The sequence below is a fragment of the Dipodomys merriami genome, unplaced genomic scaffold (assembly GCF_024711535.1).
Source record: "Dipodomys merriami isolate MVZ:Mamm:240054 unplaced genomic scaffold, mDipMer1.0.p SCAF_6, whole genome shotgun sequence".
Classification (NCBI taxonomy): Eukaryota; Metazoa; Chordata; class Mammalia; order Rodentia; family Heteromyidae; genus Dipodomys; species Dipodomys merriami.
The window spans coordinates 54,537,813-54,559,029 of record NW_027206179.1 but is presented as its reverse complement, the minus strand read 5'-3'; the positions used below and the strand labels follow the sequence as shown (position 1 = coordinate 54,559,029).

The window sequence follows — 21,217 nt, the reverse complement described above, 5'->3', positions numbered from 1 at the left end:
AGGAATATTTTTTCGGTACCATCATACTTTTTCAAAAAAATTTCAACATTTATACTAGTCAAATTAGGAATAATAACAAAAATTTCTAGTAAATTTTTATTTATTATAATGTCCACCTTTTCACAGCTTGAAAAAAAATTCCATGATATTAATTGATCTGTATGTTATTTTCTTTTAGAATGTCCCTTTTTTCATTGAAATAATTTCTAAACCACTCTATGTGTTCAACCTTCTGTTTAACACTCAGATATGGGTTTTTAGAAAGGCCACACGTCACCAGCTCCATGAAGTGGCGGATGGGACCTTGTTTTGGAAAACCTTCAAGGTACTTATCCAGAAATACATGCTCATGAAATTCTGAACCATCATCATCAAAACCTAGAAAACAAGACAAAATAAGTCACATTATAATGTTGAATGTGAAGCCTAAATCACAGATTTAATATCAACAAGATAACATATAACATGAAGGCATAAACCTTGGAGGTAGACCTAGGTTTAATCACAAATTTAATAACTCTAATTTCTGGCAAATTAACTTCTCCAAGTGTTAAGTTTCCTTAGGAATAATATGAAGGTTAAAAACATAGGTTCTAGGCGTTTTTTTTAATAAAGATTAACTACAGACAAAAATGTCTAACCAAGCTGGGTGCCCATGGCTCACACCTGTAATCCTAGCTACTCAGGAGGTTGAGATCTGAGGATTGGGGTTCAAAGCCAGCCCAGGCAGGAAAGTTTGTGAGACTCTAATCTCCAATAAACCACCAGAAAACCGGAAGTGGCACTGTGGCTAAAGTGCTAGAGCACTTGCCTTGAGCTGAAGACCTGAGGGACAGCACCCAGGCCCAGAAGTCAAGCCCCACGACCAACAAAAAAAAAACCTCAAAAACAAAATATGTATCCCAAACTAAGCATCCAAAGTATAGAAGCATTAGTTGCTAATGAGATGTAATTTTTTATTCTTGGGAAAAACACAACCCAGGAAGTAAAATGTGAACAACAGGATGTATCACTGTGTCATTTTCTTTATTATGTCTCAAATGACACAGTGAGCCACTATAGACAAAACATCTTTCTCCAACAGCATCAAGTTTTGCATCAAAGTATGGAAGCTCCAGGTTACAAAGCCAGTCTCTCAAAGTATTCATAGGTTTCCAAGTTTGTACTGAGCAGTGATCTATGAGTTTCCTGTTTCCTTTGGATAAGCATTGTTTGAGGAGCTGGAATGAGACACCTTGCTTTACATAGTTAAAGACATTAACCCAAAAACATGTACGGCATATGTGGTACTTTTCAAAATTATCTTGTTAAAATTATGTCCCCCCACTGGGTGACACTGGCTCACACCTGTAATACTAGCTACTCAGGAGGCTCAAATCTGAGAATCATGTTCAAAGCTGGCCTGGGAAAAAAGTCCATGAGACTGTTATTTCCAATTAATCACTCAAAAACTGGAAGTGATACTGTGGCTCAAGTGTAGACCACTAGCCTTGACCACAAAGATGACCAGGGACAGTATCCAGACCCTTAAGTTTAAGTCTTGCAATTGACAAAAAATAAAATTTCCCAACTTGATTTAAACATCTCTTTTTTAGACCTTAAAACTGGGCTGGGAAGGTGGCTCAGTGGTAGAGTGCTTGCCTCGCATGCACGAGACCCTGGGTTTGATTCCTCAGCACCACATAAGCAGAAAAAGCCGGAAGTGGCGCTGTGGTTCCAGTGGTATAGCACTAGCCTTGAGCTGAAGAGCTGAGGGACAGAGCCCAGGCCCAGAGTTCAGGCCCCATGACTGGCAAAAAAAAAAAAAAGACCTTAAAACTTCCTCAAAAGTCAAATTTTATCCACCATCATGCCCAGCTTTATTGATTGAGATGAGGCCTTACTAACTTATTGCTGGGGATGGCCTTGAGCTGCAATCCTCCAGAGTAGATGGGACTCTAGGTGTGAGCCACAGTGCCTAGCCCTCCCAACTTGCATTCAGCAGCTTACACAAGTACCTTGCATCACCTTAAGGCAATGGTTTTATGAAGTTAAAACACCACTATGAGAATCTAAGAGTTATAGCCAGGTGTCAGTGGCTTACACCTGTAATCTTAGCTACTCAGGAGGCTGAGATCTAAAGATTGTGGTTCAAAGCCAGCTCGGGCAGGGAAGTCTGTGAAACTCTTTATCTCCAATTACCCACCAGAAAACAGGAAGTGGAGCTGTGGCTCAAGTGATAGAGCAATTGCCTTGAACTGAACAACTCAGGATAGTACCCAAGCCCAGAGTTCAAGCCCCATGACTGACTGGAAAAAAATAAAAAAAGAAAAAAAAAGAAAAGAATCTAAGAGTTGCAACATTCTCCAAAATTGAACTATAATTTCAAATCTAATGCTGTATATATTAGAAAACACACCAAGAAACATCCCACTTGCAACTAGAAACTTTGATTTGTAATCCTTCATCCTTTTATCCTTAAATAAAACATTGTTGGGGTTTGAGGAATGGCTCAAGGGATAGAGCACTACTTAGCAAGCCTTGAGTTCTAGCCCCTGAGAGCAAAACAGCATTAATTTGCTGACATCATAAAGATATCTACAATGTTTTGAGACTCATAAATCTCTATATTGTAAAATGTAACATCTTTCAGAAATATCTACATGTTGGAAACATCTGAAGGTAGCACTTACCTGCCTCATTGTTGATTGGGAACTCCCATAACTTGCCCTCCTTGGTCCACTGGATCATCTCTTCAAACCCATTCTGAAAGGGCTGTTCATTTACTGTGGCTAACTGCTTCGCAAATTCTATCTCCCAAAGGGAAGGCGGTGTCTCTGTGTCAAAAAAAACTTTAAGTAAGCACAAGGCAACATAAATGTCTTTCTTCTTAAAGATGTTATCAACTTGGAAGTGAGAATCTATTTGTAAATCTTGATATTCCTAATTAAACAGTATACAATGAGAACTAAAATTGTAAAAGAAAAAAATATATAAAGACTACAATAATGGCAAATCTTAATTCTGGCTGTGTACACATGGGCATGTGCAAGCACACGTGTGCATACATTTACGTGCTAGTACTGGTGCTTGGAACTTGGGACCTGGGTGCTATGCCTTAGCTTTTTTGCTCAAAGCTGGAGCTCTGCCACTTGAGCTACAGCTCCATTACTGACATTTTGCTGGTCAATGTGGAGGTAAGTTTCATGGACTTTCCCATCCAGGTTTGCTTCAAATTATCCTCAGATCTTAGTCTCTTGAGTAGCTAGGATTACAGGCATGAACCACTGGCACCCAACTGGAAACCTTAGCTTTCATAGCACTGCAATGTCAAGTACTTATTATTTTTTACTGGGAAGGAAAAACAATGCATTTTTATTTATGATTGTGAAATGTACCTTTTTTTTTTTTAATCATGGGGCTTGAACTCAGGGCGTGGGCACTGTTCTGAGCTTTTTTGCTCAAGGTTAGTACTCTACCACTTTGAGCCACAGTGCCACTCCAGTTTTCTGATAGTTAATCGGAAAACAGAGTCTCACAGACTCTGCTGCCCAGGCTGGTTCTGAACCGTGATCCTCATATTTCAGCCTATTGAGTGAGTAGGATTATAGGTATGAACCACAGGTGCCCAGGTTGAATATCTTTTATAAATGTGATCCTGATGCTTATAGTCCAGAATGTTAATTTTTAGTCTGTCAAAATTTATCACTGATGTAATATTACTACTAAAGACCAAAGTAGTTAAGCTAACTGAACAACAAAAATACTAAAGGGCTGGGCAGTTATGGCTCACTCTTATAAATTCTAGCTACTCAAGAGGCTGAGATCTGAGGATCAAGGTTCAAAACCAGTCCAGGAAGATAAAAATCTCAGATTTTTGTCTTCCTGGACTGGTTTTGAACCTTGTTAAACAACACAAAGCAGAAAGTGAAGGTATGGCTCAATTGGTAGAACACCCACCTTGAGTGGAAAAGAATGAAGGAAAAGCTCAAGTACCAGCACAAGAAAAGGAAACAGAATCTAAGGGATACTGAATGCTGTGGTATATCAATCTAATTTTCATAACCAACTCTATGAGTAAGGTAATATAGTGGCTCTCTAGTACCATGTTACCATGCTACAAGCTTCATTATTTACTTTTGAAATTTAAGTCTTTTAGGAATGAGTCATATTCTCACCAGCCACATACATGGAAACTGAAAAAACAGTTCAGGGCCTGGGTACTGTCTCTAAGCTTTCTTTTGCTCAAGGCTAGTACTCTACCACTTGAGCCACAGTACTACTTCTGGCTTCTTCTGTTTATGTGGTAGTGAGGAATTGAACCCAGAGCTTCATGCATGCTGGGCAAGTACTCTACCACTAAGCCACATTCCCAGCCTGATAGTTTCTTAAGAAGTTAAGAATATACTTGCAAGCCGGGCACCAGTGGCTCATGCCTGTTATCCTAGCTATTCAGGAGGCTGAGATCTGAGGATTGTGGTTCAAAGCCAGCCCAGGCAGGAAAGTTCCTGAGACTTTTCTCTAATAAACCACCAGAAAACCAGAAGTGATGCTGTGGCTAGAGTGGTAGAGCACTCTCCTTGAACTAAAGAGCTCAAGGACAGCTCCCAGACCCCATGATTGACAAAAAAAAAAAAAAAAAAAAAAAGAATATACTTGTGGTCCAACACAGGCATTTCACTCAGCATTTGCCCAAAGAGAAAAGATAACATATTCACACAAAAATTTATTAAAGTGGATTTTTTGGTCATGTGGGGGTTTTCTTAGTTTTTTTTTTTTTTTTCGGGGGTCAGTCGTGGGGCCTGAACTCTGGGCCTGGGCACTGTCCCTCAGCTCTTCAGCTCAAGGCTAGCACTCTACCACTTGAGCCACAGCACCACTTCCAGCTTTTTCTGCTTATGTGGTGCTGAGGAATCGAACCTAGGACCTCATGCATGCAAAGCAAGCATGCTACCACTGAGCTACCATCCCAGCCCTTGTTGTTGTTCTAGACAGTCTTACTATACAGGTACAGTCTGGTCTCTAAATCCCAAGCCTCTCCAAGGGTGGAGTTAAAGTCATGTAGAACCATATTCTCACACTCTCTAGTCTAATAGGTTTGTATAATCAAGAACAAAAGACATTCTTGGGCTGGGAATGTAGCTTGGTGGTTGAGTGTTTGCATGTATGAAGCCCTGGGTTCGATTCCTCAGTTACACATAAACAGCAAAAGCTGGAAGTGGCACTGTGGCTCAAGTGGTAGAGTGCTGGCCTTGAGTGAAAGAAGTTGAGAGGCAGTGCCCAGCCCCTGAGTTCAAATCCCAAGACTGGCAAAAAAAAAAAAAAATATATATATATATATTTTTTTAAAAGCCACACAAAATAGCTTATTAGACTAGAGTAATGTAGAGTAGAATGGTTACTACATAAATTTGTGTGCTATTTATAAAAGACATAAACTTCAGTTTCCTTGCTAGCTAATTTCAGTTTTAGAAAACTGAAGTTTGAAACTTTAAAAACTCGGCTGGCTCCTTCAAGAACCCAATGTCTCTTTTGTCTTGATGAGATGCCCACAGCAGCGGCCCTGGCAACAACCGCTCTTAGAGGCGGGCCTCCCTTCAGTTCTACTTCACAGCACTCCATGGACATGTATTTTATGGCTCATTTTGTTTGCAAAGGACTTAACATTATGATAACTATTTCTTATTATTTGTAAGTCACTTGAGTTTATTGAACAGGAGATGTTTATATTAGTCAGTGGTAATAAGATTAAATGAGCCAAAAGAGGCTTTCCCAGGACACCTAACTTCATGCACAACAGTATTATTTATACTTGCATAACAGTATTGTTTATACGGAGATCCAAAAACCAACCTCCATTCTTCACAAATGTATACTGTATAGAAGCTAGAAGCCACTTGTATTTCTCTATCAGGAAAACAAATTGAATGTTAAGCAAAGAACACTTCTCTTTTGGTCAGACTTGCAATAGAAACCAAAACTCCAAACCAAGTGCTGATGGCTCATGTCTGTAATCCTAGCTACTCAGGAAGCTGAGATCTAAGGATTCTGGTTTGAAATCAGCCCAGGCAGGAAACTCTGTGAGACTCTTATCTCCAATTAACCAGCAAAAAGCTAGAAGTGAAGTTGTGGCTCAAATGGTGGAGCACTAGCCTGGAGCAAAAAGCTCAGAGACAGCAAGCACCCAGGCCCTGAGCTCAAGGCCCTGGACCAGGACATACAACACAAAAATGCTCAGGGATAGCACCTAGGATCTAAGTTCAAGCCTTAAGACTGGAACCAAACAAAATAAAACACTACATACCTGCTACATTCCAACTGTTTTTCTTCCTATCTTCTGAGTAAGGCCTAACCATCTCACCATTACTTCTATAAATGCCATTTTCTCTTCAAAATAGTGAGCACTCCTAACCAGGAACCACAGTTTATTTATCATGATGTAAGAGCACAAAGGGTACACTCCAATGGCAGATGATTACTAATGTTCTAACCTAAATTACTACCGTAAATTACTAGTTCCTATGTACCTCTGGATGGTTCAGCTGGGAATCCTGACCTCCTGTGAGTCCACAGATTATAACATTTCCAGGTATGATCAGGATTAACAACCTCAACAGCTGCATTCCTAAACAGGCTATTCCCAACCACTACCCAATCACACCACCAAAAACATCTTTGAGAGACAGACATTTCTCCACTGGAGGAACAGTACTTTTAACAAACCTGCTTCAGATGCTTCTTCAGAAAATGTCTTTTCGTCAAAAATATTAAGTCTCTTTCCCACGAATAAATTTTTCTGAAGACTAAAAATTAAAATAAAATGTTTTAGTGATTATATTTATAAATTGTCAATAAACTGTTCATGAGAAAAAAATGATATAAAATAGTCTATACAGAAATTACTGATCCATATCAGACATTTAAGTTAAATTAGCCAAGTTTTTAGGACTCTTAACTTTATAAAAACAGGAACATAGCACCTTGAATTTTTGTTTCAGGATATAACAAATCAGTCATAAAGATTTAATTTGCAAATTCCCTCACTATTTAAGTAAGCTTAGTTTTCCGTGATTTTTATTTGATCCTTTTCATATCAAAGTTTCAGAGAACTTAGTACAGTGGAAAACTACAGATTTTGCTAAAATAGAAACTGATGAAGTCACCATTTGTCTTTAAGGGCAGAAAATTATGCAATGTTTAATTATAAGTTATAAAAGGCTGCACAGATAAATCTAAGCATTCTCTCTTTTTTTGGGGGGGGTTTGGTCGTGGGGCCTGAACTCTGGGCCTGGGCGCTATCCCTCAGCTCAGTGGTAGAGTGCTTGCCTTGCATGCCTGAGGCCCTGGGTTCGATTCCTCAGCACCACATAAGCAAAAAGAAAAAAGCCGGAAGTGGCGCTGTGGCTCAAGTGGTAGAGCACTAGCCTTGAGCTGAAGAGCTGAGGGACAGCGCCCAAGCCCAGAGTTCAGGCCCCACGACCGGACCACCCCCCCCCCCAAAAAAAAGTCAGAGTATCTTTCCCTTTGCAGGAAATGGTACAGAGGTGGGAAGACAAATGTACAGGCACCCACAATGCTCAGACAACCCATCGGCAATACCAGGTATAAGGTATGCAGCAAATCCTCAGCTAACGTAGAAACAAGCCAAACAAATGAAGCCCAATAGGCCGCAAAGCCTGAATACCTGTTTTTAAGATCAGCTGTGTTCTTCTTACCAAGATAATTCTCAGATTCTTCATCAAACTGAATCTGATGCTCCGGTCTTGTTCTAACTCTAGCTGTAGGTTTTCTGACAACTTTCATTTCTGATATTATGTTACTGAAACTGAAATAACAAAACACCAAGTATATTAGAAATCTTAGCTATGCAATAGTAAGGCACTTTTCTTAAACAGGAGACGAACAATTTAATACTCATTTCACTTTTATGCACTAACATAACATAAAAATATAAGTTAAAATATAATCATATCTATGTTCTTATCATCTACATAAGTAACAAATAAGATCTGTTCACTGTTGTATCTGTTAAAAACACAAAAGGGGCCTTTGACTAGCAGTGCAGATATCTAAATTTGTTCTTTACCTTCCTGAGATAACTTGGAACAAATGCCACTGAGGATGGCTGATTTAGATCACATCCTAAACAAAGCATTGGCACTGCTTTCTGGTCTTTGGTCAGCTAAGTAAAAGGTGCGGTGTGGAAACAGCCCAGCTCCACACGAAGAGAAGGGAAGGAAACAGGTCTATAGTCAACAGTGCATAACTAGAAACTATTTTCTCACATAAACTATTTTGTTATTAGCTCCTTTATTTACTTATTTTTTTGTGTCAGTCCTGGGGCTTGAACTCAGGGCCTGACTACCGTCCATGAATTTTTATTTATTTTCTGCTGGTGCTCTACCACTTGAGGAACAGCTTTACTTCTGGCTATTTGGGTGGTTAATTGCAGGTAAGAGTATCATGAATTTTCCTGCCGAGGTTGGCTTCCAACTGTGATCCTCAGAACTTAGCCTCATGAGTAGCTAGGATTACAGGTATGAGCAACCGGTGCCTGGCTTGCTTATTTTAATACCATTACTCTGAACTTTTTTAAGGGGCTAGAAGCTTCATAACTTCCTAAAATAAAAGTAGAGTCATAGTCATTGAGTTGGTTTCTTAATCCTATATCTTACTTAATATAGAGGTTTAAAAAAAACTGCTAAACGTGTTTCTGGGGCATTTCAGATATAAAATACAAATGCAACACATATCGCTCACCAGCTATGTGAAAAGGGCCTACTTTAGGTTTAACCATTACTGTCACAACTATGTGAACCACTGACCTAATTTTACATTTCTCTCCAGCTTTCTGTGTCCTTGTGTCTGCCTCATGCTGCTGGAGCTGCCGGAGCAGCTCTGACTTGGTCATCTTCTTGTCAAAGGGAAGGGACTCTGCAACAGCAGATGCAGCTGCCACCAACTCCGGATTCAGGGACTTGCTTCTGGAAAAGAAAATGAAGAAATAGGAAATAAAGAAGAGGGATGATGCTTATGTGCCTAGTTTAGTGACAAGTAAAATGAAGTGGGGAGGATATCTTGGGACAATTTCTGAAGGCAGGGACTACAAGTGTATGCTTCCATACCCAGCTTTAGACATGGGTTTTAGATATACTTTGAAACATTAAAGTGTAAATGAATATACTCCTGAAGCACATGAACAAACCTGAAAATGACATATTTTTTTAGCCAAGAATTGCAATTTAATAAGATACAAATGAACGTCTAATTACACTTAGATTTCTATAGGATCTGTTACCTACTTTGCAATTAAAGTTTCCAAATTATTATTTGTGTGTGTGTGTGTGTGTATGTGTGTGTTTTTGTCAGTCATGGGGCCTGAACTCTGGGCCTGGGCACTGTCCCTCAGCTCTTCAGCTCAAGGCTAGCACTCTACCATTTGAGCCACAGCTCCACTTCCAGCTTATTCCTGCTTATGTGGTGCTGAGGAATGGAACCCAGGGCCTCATGCATGCGAGACAAACACTCGACCACTGAGCCACCTTCCCAGCCCCAAATTATTTTTTAAAATAGAGGATAACTCAAAAATTTGCATGTCACCCTTGCACAGGAGCCTGCTAACTTTCTCTGTATCATTATAGTTGTTGGGTTTTTTTTTGGGGGGGGGGTCCTGGGGTTTGAACTCAGGGTCTAGGTGCAGTCCCTGAGCTCTTTTGCTAAAGGTTAATTGGAGATTAGAGTCTCACAGTACTTTTCTGCCTGCTAGCTTTGAACTGCAGTTCTCAGATCTCAACCTATTGAGTAGCTAGAATTAAAGGCGTGAGCCACCAGCACCCAGCTATTGTTCCACTTTTAGTACTGTGCTACCTGAATGAAGACTAGAGTCTCCAAATTCTTAAAACTGCTGGATAAAGATTAGACGGACTTTATCAGGACTTTAATCTGATCTTTTGGAAGATCAGAAAAGAAAAATAGAAATGTGGGGGGAAATATAACAATGAGTCAAAGAAAGTTCTACTTTCAAAACTCTTGATCTACGAATACTGCTTAAACCTCACCCATGTCACTGTATGTATTCCTTTCATAACTTCCTTAAACCTCACCCATGTCACTGTATTCCTTTCATAACTTCCTAACTTCATTTTCACATTTTAAGGTGGAAGTTTTGACTCCAGTATGCAAGACAGGCAGGCAAGTACTCAGTCTAGAACCCTGCACGGCCTCAGGGTTTGCAATTTGAGATGGCCCAATAAAAATCATGGGAGAGATTCTGTTATTGAAAATAATTAACTTTTATATAAGTCTGTGCAAGAAGCACAGATTAGAACCTTTATCATTTTAACTATCTATTCTCCAGTATTTCAGATTATTTTACAAATACTTGTACCTTTCATCCCTTTATACTATCTGAATTTCTTCAAAATAAACCATGACATACAACTTCAGGAAAGGAAATCTCATTGTGTAAAGCTTTTGGCAAGCAACTTGGTGACATTAAAATTTGTAAATACATGCCCATATCGTAACCCAATAATCCCACTTTTTTTTTTCTTTTTGTAGTTTGTGGGGTTTGAACTCTGGGCCTGGGTGTTGTCCCTCAGCTCTTTAGCTCAAGGCGAGCACTCTACCACTTGAACTATAGCACCACTTCCAGTTTTCTAGTGGTTTATTGGAGGTAGGACTCTCACGGTCTTTCCTGCCTGTGCTGGCTTTGAACTGCAATCCTCAGATCTCAGCCTCCTAAGTAGCTAAGATTACAGGCATGAGCCACTGGCGCCCAGTCCAGTAATCTCACTTCTTAGGAATTTTGTCTTAAGAAAAGAATATGGAATTTGAGCAAAACAGCATACTTTGCACTCAGGACATAAGCCATTCTACTTCTGTCCAGAAATAATCTTAGAATCTGTCCATATTATTCCTAGCTGTATTTTGAATTTGGTCTAAAATGTTAATCAGAGCTTTTCCTTAATCATCCTTAAAAATAGCACTCTCCAGTTCCATCTTTGTTGTTCTTCATCTGTTTATCTGACATAGTACATCCAGGCATAAGTATATCCCCCTTTTCCACATTACTTCTTACTACTTCTTCACCGGTTTTTGTTGTTTTGTTTTGAGAAAAAAAAAAAAGTCTGGCCTATAACTTGCTATGTAGTTTGGGTGGTTTCAGATTCTCAATCCTTTCCAGTCTCCCAGGTGATGGGATTACAGGTGTGTGCTACCCCCTGGCTTCTCCCATGTTAAGTTAGGAAGCACAGACTATGTTTTGTTCAGTGTTGTATCTCCAGGACTTTGGACTCTGACTGAGATATAATGTCAAAGAAAATTTGCTGATGAAACAATGTTAATTGTAGCACTTATACCAGCAATCTAAGGAGCGAATCAAGTAACAGTGAGTCTCCTTTCTTACTGGTTGTTTAGGGCAGGTAGTTTCTTCATTAGGAGAAAATGAAAGCAGAAATTTTGGTCGTGCTACATCCACTCAACACTCAGCTCTCCAAGGCTGTCCCAGCCATACCTGACCCAGGCTGTTAGGAAGATAAAAGACCTACAGCAGCTGGTACAACAGCCTCTCAGGGTGTCCTCTCAGCAAATGTCCTTGTAGCACTCATACAGGTGACATTTTTCACAGTCATGCGAGAGTAGAGACAGAGGGCTGCTCCATGCAAGCCAGGAGGCCCCATTATAGTGGACAGTTCTTACATCAAAGCCACAAGCGATTTCTAGGGTTCCTTCAGTGGTCTGGGGCAAGTCTTAATATGGTGCCCTCTATGGGTCAATTTTGTGCTGACCACACTGCCTATAATCCAGCTGGTTTTCTATGGTTATCAGGTGTGATGTGTTTAGTTTTTGGGAAGTAAAGAGAGCAACATTTTCAGTGCCATACTGGCACCCATATTTCTCTTCTCAGTTCCCTGAGGGAACAGAATGGACAGAATGGGAGAGAAGGGACATTCCATATCTTGTGAGGCTGGACCAAACATGGAATTCAGTACTCCCTATTTGAATGAACTCACTGCCTTCCACCCAACTATGCATTCCAGGGGAGCTTTTTTTTTTTTTTTTTTTTTTTAAACTATCGAGGGCCTGAACTCTGGGCCCAGGCGCTGTCTCTCAGCTCTTCAGCTCAAGGGTAGCACTCTCCCACAATACCACTTCCGGCTTTTTTCAGCTTATGTGGTGCTGAGGAATGGAATCCAGGGCCTTATGCATGCAAGGCAAGCGCTCTACCACTTAGGCAACTTCCCAGCCCCTAGCGGAACTTCTGATAGAAAGTAAAAAGTAAGAAGTTCCAAAAAATGTTAAATCATTTTGGAACACAAGAACCTCCAGTATGTCTTCCGGTAAACGGGCAGTCATAGAGATCCCAAAGTTACAAACCTTATTACTTGAATGGATGACACTGTCTATTTACAAAGAATATTTTACATTCCACTAAAATAAAAAACTACTTAAGCTGTAATACAACACTATTGCTGACTGCACTCAGAATCAGATAAGTTAGATATGTTGATAAGCACTATTATAGTGCACTGGAAAAAAAGAAAGCATAGAAGAAAGAAAACATGAATTCCTGATTAAAGAAAGTTATATACCAGGTGCCGGTGGCTTATACCTGTAATCCTAGCTACTCAGGAGGCTGAGATCTGAGGATCACGGTTCAAAGCCAGCCTGAGCAGGAGAGTCCCTGAGACTCTTATCTGCAATTTTCCACCAGAAAACCGGAAGTGGCACTCTGGCTTAAGTGGTAGAATGCTCATCTTGAGCTGAAGAGCTCAGGGATAGTGCCCATGCCTAGAGTTCAAGCCCCATGACTGACAAAAAAAAAAAAAAATCATATAAAACAGTTGTAATCAGGCTGGGAATGAAGGTGGCTCAGTGGCAGAGTGCTTGCCTTGCATGCATGAAGCCCTGGGTTTGATTCCTCAGCACTACATAAACAGAAAAAGCCAGAAGTGGCGCTGTGGCTCAAGTGGGAGAGCGCTACCCTTGAGCTGAAGAGCTGAGGGACAGTGTCCAGGCCCAGAGTTCAGGCCCCACAACCGACAAAAACAACAACAACAACAACAACAACAAACAGTTGTAATCAACATGCTGAACTCTACTCCAGAAGCAATGTTTTTTACTTTTTAAGACAAAGTAACCCAGGCAAGCCTCAAACTTATGATCTTGCTACCTTAGCCTCCAATGGACTGGATTAGGTATGCACCACTGTGCTCAGCTCTGAAGGATGGGAGGGGCAGGATAGGTTATGAACTCAGGGTTTGGTACTTGCTAGCAAGTCTCTCTACTATTCAAGCCACACCTTCAGTCTTTTTGCACTCTGGTTTTGAGATAGAGTCTCATTTTTTGACCAGACCAGCCTGGACCATGATCCCCTTCTTATGCTATCCACATAGTTGGGATGACAGATGTGTCACTGCACCCAGCTGTTGGTGGAGATGGTGGTCTCAGAAACATTTTACTTGAGCTGGCCTCAAATGACCATCCTCCTGATCTCCATCTCTTGAGTAGCCAGCCACCAGTGCCTGGCTGGAAGGAATACTGAAAAAGAAAATGTTAAAGAAGTCTTTTCCTGTCATAATGAGACCTTCAAACCAAGATGTGCATGACACAGTTAACAGTTTAAAGGGGCAACTAAATAGCATAAGAAAACGTTAGAGGGGCTGGGGATGTGGTTTAGTGGTAGAGTACTTGCCTAGCATGCATAAAGCCCTGGATTTGATTCCTCAGACCACACAAACAGCAAAAGCTGGAAGTGGCACTGTGGCTCAAGTGGTAGAGCAGAGAGGCTCAGGGACAGAGCCTAGGCCCTGAGTTCAAGCCCTGGGACCAACCAAAAAAAGAATGTTAGAATCCTCAGATAATTTCTCTAGATTCTATACAGATGACCTGTTATGACATAAATATGAAATGATAGCACTCAAGTAATCACTAGTTATCTGTTGATAAGCTGATTACCTTTCACTAATTCAATACCTATCAAGTATTCTAAACATTTTTTACTAAAAGAAAAGGCTTATTGATGCTTCAAAAACCCTTTCAAAGAATATTCAGGAAACTACTTCACTGTTGGTGGGAGTTTAAACTTGTTCAACCGCTCTGGAAAACAGTATGGAGGTTCCTCAAAAGACTACACATAGAGCTCCCCTATGACCCAGCAATCTCACTTCTAGGCATTTACCCCAATGATCACAAAAAGGCCATACTAAAGCTACCAGCACAACTATGTTTATTGCAGCATTATTCACCATAGCTAAGATATGGAACCAACCCAGATGCCCCTCACATACACAATGGAATTCACTTCCATTAGAAAGAATGACACTGCCCTAATTGCTAAGAAATGAAAAGACTTGGGAAAAAATTATATTAAGTGAAGTAAGCTAAACCCAAAGAAATATAGGTCCCATGGTTGTCCTTATTTGCAATAATTAGTGTATGTCTAAGATAAGCAGAAACGCTTAAAAGCTATGTACATATGACCATATAAGATGATGCTAAGCCAGGTGCTGGTGGCTCATGCCTGTAATCCTAACTACTCAGGAGGCTGAGATCTGAGGATCTCGGTTCAAAGCCAGCCAGGGCAGGAGAGACAGTGAGACTCCTATCTCCAATAAACCACCAGAAAACCGGAAGTGGCGCTGTAGCTCAAGTGGTAGAGTGCTCGTCTTGAGCTGAAGAGCTGAGGGACAGCGCCCAGGCCCAGAGTTCAAGCCCCACGACCGACCAAAAAAAAAAAAAAGATGATGCTAAGCAAAATGAACCCCAAGATATGGACCCAAGAGGTTTTTCTTTGTTGTTGCTGGTTTTTTTTCTTTGCTGGTCGTGGGGCCTGAACTCTGGGCCTGGGCCCTGTCCCTCAGCTCTTCAGCTCAAGGCTAGTGCTCTAGCACTTGAGCCACAGTGCCACTTCCAGCTTTTTCTGCTTATGTGGTGCTGAGGAATTGAACCCAGGGCCTCATGCACAGAAGGCAAGCACTCTACCACTGAGCCACCTTCCCAGCCCTGTTGTTGCTGTTTTTAATGTACTATGTGATTTTTTTTTAAATGTTCTTCCTCCTATGGTATATATCTGCTGTCACTGTATTTTGTCATCCATTTAGGTACACTGCGTCTTGTATATGCATTTGTCTAATTTGGTGAGGGGAAGGGGAATAAAAAAATGTTGAAACAAGGACATAGGACGATTGCAACAATGAGACTCACAAGACACTATGAACTTTACAACTTTGGCGGGGCGGGTGAAGGGACGGGGTAGAAGAAAAACAAAGGAGGGGGTAACACTGCTTGACAAGAAATGTACTTATCACCTTACTGATGTTAACTGTAACCCCTCTGTACAGTATCTTGGTAAGAAAATAAAATTTAAAAAAATTCAAGTTGTAATTTCATTTACCTCTCCACTGAAGCATCTTCTGTAGGTCTTTGGAGCTTTCTAACTGTAGTGTCTAAACTTTTATGAGGTTTCCTGCTGGGTGGCTTTGTTGTTTTAACATGCACTGTCTTCAGTTCAACTTTCATGTCCTTGATAATGCCTAGCAAGTCTTTTTTGATGTTCTCCTTGATTTTGTCTTTGCTCTCTGAAGTCTTAGACGTCTCACTGGTGGAAGCAGACTTATCTTTCTTGCTACAGATCATGCTGCTAGTCCCCAAATATCTCTGAATATTTTCTGTCCTAGAAAGATGGATTAGAGGGGAAAAATGAGGAGGACAATATAAAACAATACAGCAATACCTGAAAAAAAATTTAATTTACAAAATTTTAGTTCAAACACTTTCCATTTTTAAATGCTTTTGATTACTGACTATAACATAAGCAATTTGCCATAGGTTAGCATATATTATACCTCTAGCTTTGTGAACACAACGTACATCTATGTATTTTTTCTCATACCCATATCAGATCTGTGAAATAGGCATTATCCTCATGTCACAGAAAAGGAAGTGACTTATCTGTGGTCATGTAGCTCAGAATTCCTGAGGCCTAAGCCACATAGTATACCACAAATAGGTACAGGTGCACTGATATACTAGCCTCCTGGGACTAATGATACTTCTAAGATTGTTGCCTCCTTCCACTTACCCCAGAGTTCAATACAAACATCAGGGGGCTGGGAAGGTGGCTGAGTGGTAGAGCACTTGCCTTGCATGCATGAGGCCTTGGGTTCGATTCCTCAGCACCACATAAGCAAAAAGAAAAAAGCCGGAAGTGTGTGGCTCAAGTGGTAGAGCGTGAGCTGAAAGGGACAGAGTTCAGGCCCCATGACCGGACCCCCGCTGCCCACCCCCCCGCCAAAAAAAAATACAAACATCATTTTCTATGTGTTTGATGACATAGAAGAGTTAGAAAACAGTGACATAAGTGATTTATTATTCTCAAATTCAAATATGAAATATGACTCCAAGTCCTGGCTCTCATACTTATCTATAAAATGTCATAGTCAAAAAGTATGAAAATAAAATTTCTATAATGAAGAATACTTACAGACATTCCTGGGTGTTATTATAATGACCTTTCTTATTGAAGAATATGCTATTAACCAACCACTATTTGTAATGTTAGAAGAAAAATTCTGGAGACCAATTAAATTTAGTAGACTTTAAGCAAAGCAGAACAAAACAAAACCAATTCACAAAGTGGGAAACTCCCAGAACCAGAGCAGGTTCTGAAAACAGATAGCTTTTATAGAGGAAAGGCCGTCAGGTACAAGAAACAACCTAACTGACTATAGCAAAGTCCATCAGTCAAGTGGTTACAACTTAATTAGCTTACAGCTTAATTAGTTAATTGATTACAACATGCCTCCTGTAACCAACTGAAGCTCAATTACTGTAACTAAGCTCTCTAGGTTATTAGTTACAGTGATTCAACAGGAGGCCTATTGGGTTTTCTGCTCAAAGCCACAGCCTTCTGTACATTTTACAGGAAACGATGCCAAAGTGAATCAGAAAAGAGAATATTCAGTAGCTACAGACGTCCCTCCATTTTCATTACGTACCCTTACAAAAAGTAACACAAATGATTACATCTGTTTCAGACCCAGCCAAAAATATCCTCCCATTCCCCAATCTGTGATATAAAATCTAGGGCCTCACACTTATTTCCTACATTCATTCATTTACTCGTTAGCAGTAATGGAGTTGATACTCTGGGTCTCTGGCTTGCTAGGCAAACTACTTGAGCCATTTCTTACTTTTAAACAATCCAAATATCTACTCTGATTCCACATTTGGCATTGCCACTTTAACTTTAAAAACTAATGAGCATGTTAGTTTCATAATGCAGGAATAATGTATATTTTTTTAAGACGTCACTGAATATAGCAAGTATTTATTCTGTGCCTGGTACCATATCAGGTGTTGACGACATAAACTAGTAATAAGAACTAAAAATGTGGGGCTGGGAAGGTGGCTCAGTGGTAGATCGCTTGCCTTGCATGCATGAGGCCCTGGGTTCGATTCCTCAGCACCACATAAGCAAAAAGAAAAAAAGCCGGAAGTGGCACTGTGGCTCAAGTGGTAGAGTGCTAGCCTTGAGCTGAAGAGTTGAGGGGCAGTGCGAGGCCCAGAGTTCAGGCCCCACGACCGGACAAAAAAAAAAAAAAGAACTAAAAATGTAAGGTGGAACCTGAGATCTAATTTCCTAATTTTTTAAAGTAATTTAAAAAAAATTTTTAAGTAATTGTACAAGTGGTTTCAGTTCAATATGTCCTATTATAATTACAATGTATCTTGAACAATATCACACCTTTCATTGTTCCCCCATCTTTTCCAATCCCAACCATACCCTCTTTAACCTCACCTGACCATTGCTTTTCCTAATCATCAGGTGAAGTCTCCTTTCACTGCCATGAGTTTGGCAATCAGCAAAAAAAGTGTGGACAATTACCTGTCCATTGTGTAATAAGTTAGGAACTACACATGAACAAAATAGTGACAAGAATTATCCAGGGAAATGATATTTGTTCTTGAGATGTGTATAACTGAAAAGCATCTCTTGACCAGGCAACTAGGATTAGGTAGGTATTTGACTGCAAACCTCCTCATCAAATAAAGTAAAAACAGGGGTTATACCATGGGGAAGGAACAAAAAAAAAAAAATAAAATCACATGGTACCTTATAAATATGTTAGAAACAATAGCAAGAAAGAAAAAACCACTTGTGTCCTTATCTTGGGGTTCATTTCGCTTAACATCATCTTTTCTGCTTGTCTCAAATATATACTAGTTATTGCAAATAAGGGAAACCATGGGACCTATGTTTCTTTGAGCCTGGCTTACTTCACTTAATATAGGGAAAAAACAAATTGTTTAAATAGGGATACAGGTGGACCCAATGAGATGTACAAGATGTTATGTGGAAAAATAAACTTTACAATTTAGGCAAGCTGGGGGGGATGTAGTTGTGGAGATGGGAGGGAAGGGATGGTAGGGGAAAAACAAAGGAGGAGGCAACAATCCTTGATAAGAAATGTACTCATTACCTTGCTTATGTGATTGTAACCCCTCTGTACAGTATTTTCACAATAAAAAAAAACTTAAAAAACCCAACTCCTCTTCCTGTGAAAAGACACCCACCAGTCTGTCATCACTCATCACCTATAGAATAGGTCTCCTAAATTAGCAAGATAGGCTTTGGACAAGCATCCTCTACTTTCTTGATTAACAAGCTTCTTTTTTTTCTTGGCGGGGAGGAGGGGGGATAAAATGAACTCCCTTCTCTCAACACCCGTCTCTTGACTTAATTGGTCTGAAGTACAGTGAGCAGCCAGATTTGGGTACAGTAACAATGATCGTACCTTTAGGCAGACCACAGCACTTCTTCTCAAAACTAATGTATAGAGGCATTTTCCACTACTTGCTAGAATATAGTCTTTTTTATTTTTCGGTGACCGTATTGGGGCCTGAACTTACGGCCTAGACGCTGTCCCTTAAGCTTTTTTTTTTTCTTTCTTTCTTCTTTTTCTCAAGGCTATCATTCTACCACCTGAGCCACATCTCCACGTTTAGCTTTTTGGGAGTTCACCGGAGTTTTTTGTTTTTTTTTTAAAGGTCTCACGGACTTTGCTGCGCGGCCTGGCTTTGGTGAGCCACGATTGTCGGCGCTCAGCCTCCGGAGTGGGAGGGATGCGCCAGCGGCTCCTGGCTGAAGTAGGTTTTTCCTCGTCATCATGCGCGTACAGGAAAGAATGAAGGAGGGAGGAGGGAGACCATCAAAATAACCTTCCGGCTGCGGAGCCTGACTAACTGGAGAAAAGCCGCGCGCGGGAAGAAACCCCGCAAGGGTGGGACCGCAGACCACCAGGCCGCGGGCCCCGCGCGCCGGGACCTGGGCCCAGTCACCGGTCCTCTCCAGGACGACCTCCCTTCCCTCACCCGGACGCCGCCGTGCCTCCTAAGGTCCTGCTCGGCCGACGCGGGGAGTCCGAGAAGGGTCACCCCGCGCACCCGACCAGGCCGCGGTGGCCTGCACACCTGCGGGCCCGCACCGCCGCAAGGCGCTACCTGGATGTTCCCGGCGGGGCGGCGAGCGGCGCCATCGAAGCGGCCGGAGTCTCGGGGGTGGCGGGGCTTGGAGCGAGGCGGGAGAAGGGGAGCAGAGGCCGGCACGCAGACACCCGCCGGAGCATCGCGGATAAACCACAGGGACTTGCAAGGACAACCGGAACAGGTGGTCCGTCCGCCAAATTCGTCCCCCTCATCCCCACTCCCCGCCCCACGCTAGCTTCCGTTCTGTCCCTGGTTCGTTCCTGTCCGTTCATAGCCCGGAGCACAACAAAGGTCGGAAACTGTGTTCCGGGCCCCTGCTTGGCCCCCCCGGAGGCGGCTCCTGATGCTAGGGCCAGGAAAAGGGCACAGACTGACAGGGACTTGTTTTCCTGGACAAAGGATCCGCAAAGGTTATACTCTGAAATGGATCCATGGCCACCGAAGATTTTTTCCTTCCTTCCTTCCTTCCTTCCTTCCTTCCTTCCTTCCTTCCTTCCTTCCTTCCTTCCTTCCTTCCTTCCTTCCTTCCCTCCTTCCTTCCTTCCCTCCTTTCTCTTTCACAAATACACAAGTTGCCATTCCACAAAGCAGCAAAAGAATACAATGATTGTCAGTTGAATAAAAACCACATTTGATAGAGAAAAAAAAAAGAATACAATGAATCTTGATCAGTGTCACTCCTTTCATGATTAAGAGGTTATTGGGGGGGGGGAAGAGGGAGAAAATTTAGGGAAAGGGTTAGAAGTCAGACAAGAAATGTAATCATTACCTTACTAATGTAACTGTAACCTCTCTGTACATCACCTTGACAATAAATTTTTTAAAGTTTTTTTTTATTTCCCATAATACATGCTGCCAGAGAAAGCAAGCTTTCTATTAAATCTCTATTTTTTTATTGAGGGGGAGGGGCAGTACTGGGATTTGAACTCAGGGCCTCATTCAGTTTTCCTATTCATGGCTGAACTTGAGAACTTGAGCTAGGTCCCCAGTTCTGGCTTTTTTGCTGTTTAACTGGAGCTAAGGCTCTTAAGAATTTTGTCTGCCCAGACTGGTTTCCAACCATGATCTTCAGATCTCAGCTTCTCAATAGCTGGGAACATTGGCCTTAACCACCAGCACTTGGCTTTTCAGTTCTTGATATAACACTAGAACATGTGACATGTATGTTTCATATTTTTAAAATGGCTTTAAAGATTTTTTTGAACATGCAAGAAAAAGATGTAGCACAAAAAAAATGTAGCTTTTCCCTTTCACTTCATAAAATGAGGGAGAAGTACTCTTGCTGGTAGGTTCCCAAACCTAGGCATCAACATGGAGAACAACTTGGGCTATTATCACAATGAATCCCATTTGGACAAGTAATTTATGCTAATAAAACCTAAACTAAATTTTAGAATCTGAGAAATGAATCAAGGTTGGGATGTGAATGTCTGTGATGTTGTGACATGGTTTACACTGAACAGATCTGCCTAAGATCCATGAACCCTGGCAGAACCTGTGGCTGGATGTTAAACACAGGGCACTTAGCTGGGCACTGGTGGTTAATGCCTGTAATCCTAGCTACTCAGGAAGCTGAGATCTGAGGATCATGGTTCAAACCAGCCCAAGCAGAAAAATATGTGAGACTCTTATCTCCAATTAACCACCAAACAAACAAACAAACAAACTGGAAGTGGCACAGTGGCTTAAGTGGTAGAGCACTAGCCTTGAGCTGAAGAGCTGACAGCGCCCAGGCCCAGAGTTCAAG

General features: G+C 41.2%; 1 protein-coding gene and 1 pseudogene across 2 annotated transcripts; both read right to left on the bottom strand.

Moving 5' to 3' along the window:
• Window positions 1-82: 82 nt before the first annotated feature.
• Window positions 83-19,668, bottom strand: Mrps31 (mitochondrial ribosomal protein S31). Of its 2 annotated transcripts, none has more exons than XM_070002906.1 (7): window positions 19,486-19,668; window positions 15,377-15,655; window positions 8,805-8,963; window positions 7,664-7,804; window positions 6,703-6,782; window positions 2,673-2,816; window positions 83-378 (listed from the first exon to the last, which is right to left on the bottom strand). In XM_070002906.1, exons 1-7 carry the CDS (start codon window positions 19,608-19,610, stop codon window positions 149-151), a joined length of 1,158 nt encoding a protein of 385 aa, XP_069859007.1. In that variant the 5' UTR covers window positions 19,611-19,668; the 3' UTR covers window positions 83-148. The 2 variants fall into 2 exon arrangements, with proteins under 2 accessions (XP_069859007.1, XP_069859008.1); XM_070002907.1 differs by lacking the exon at window positions 19,486-19,668 and adding an exon at window positions 19,044-19,228.
• Window positions 9,545-9,626, bottom strand: LOC138814423 (U6 spliceosomal RNA; annotated as a pseudogene).
• Window positions 19,669-21,217: the final 1,549 nt, after the last annotated feature.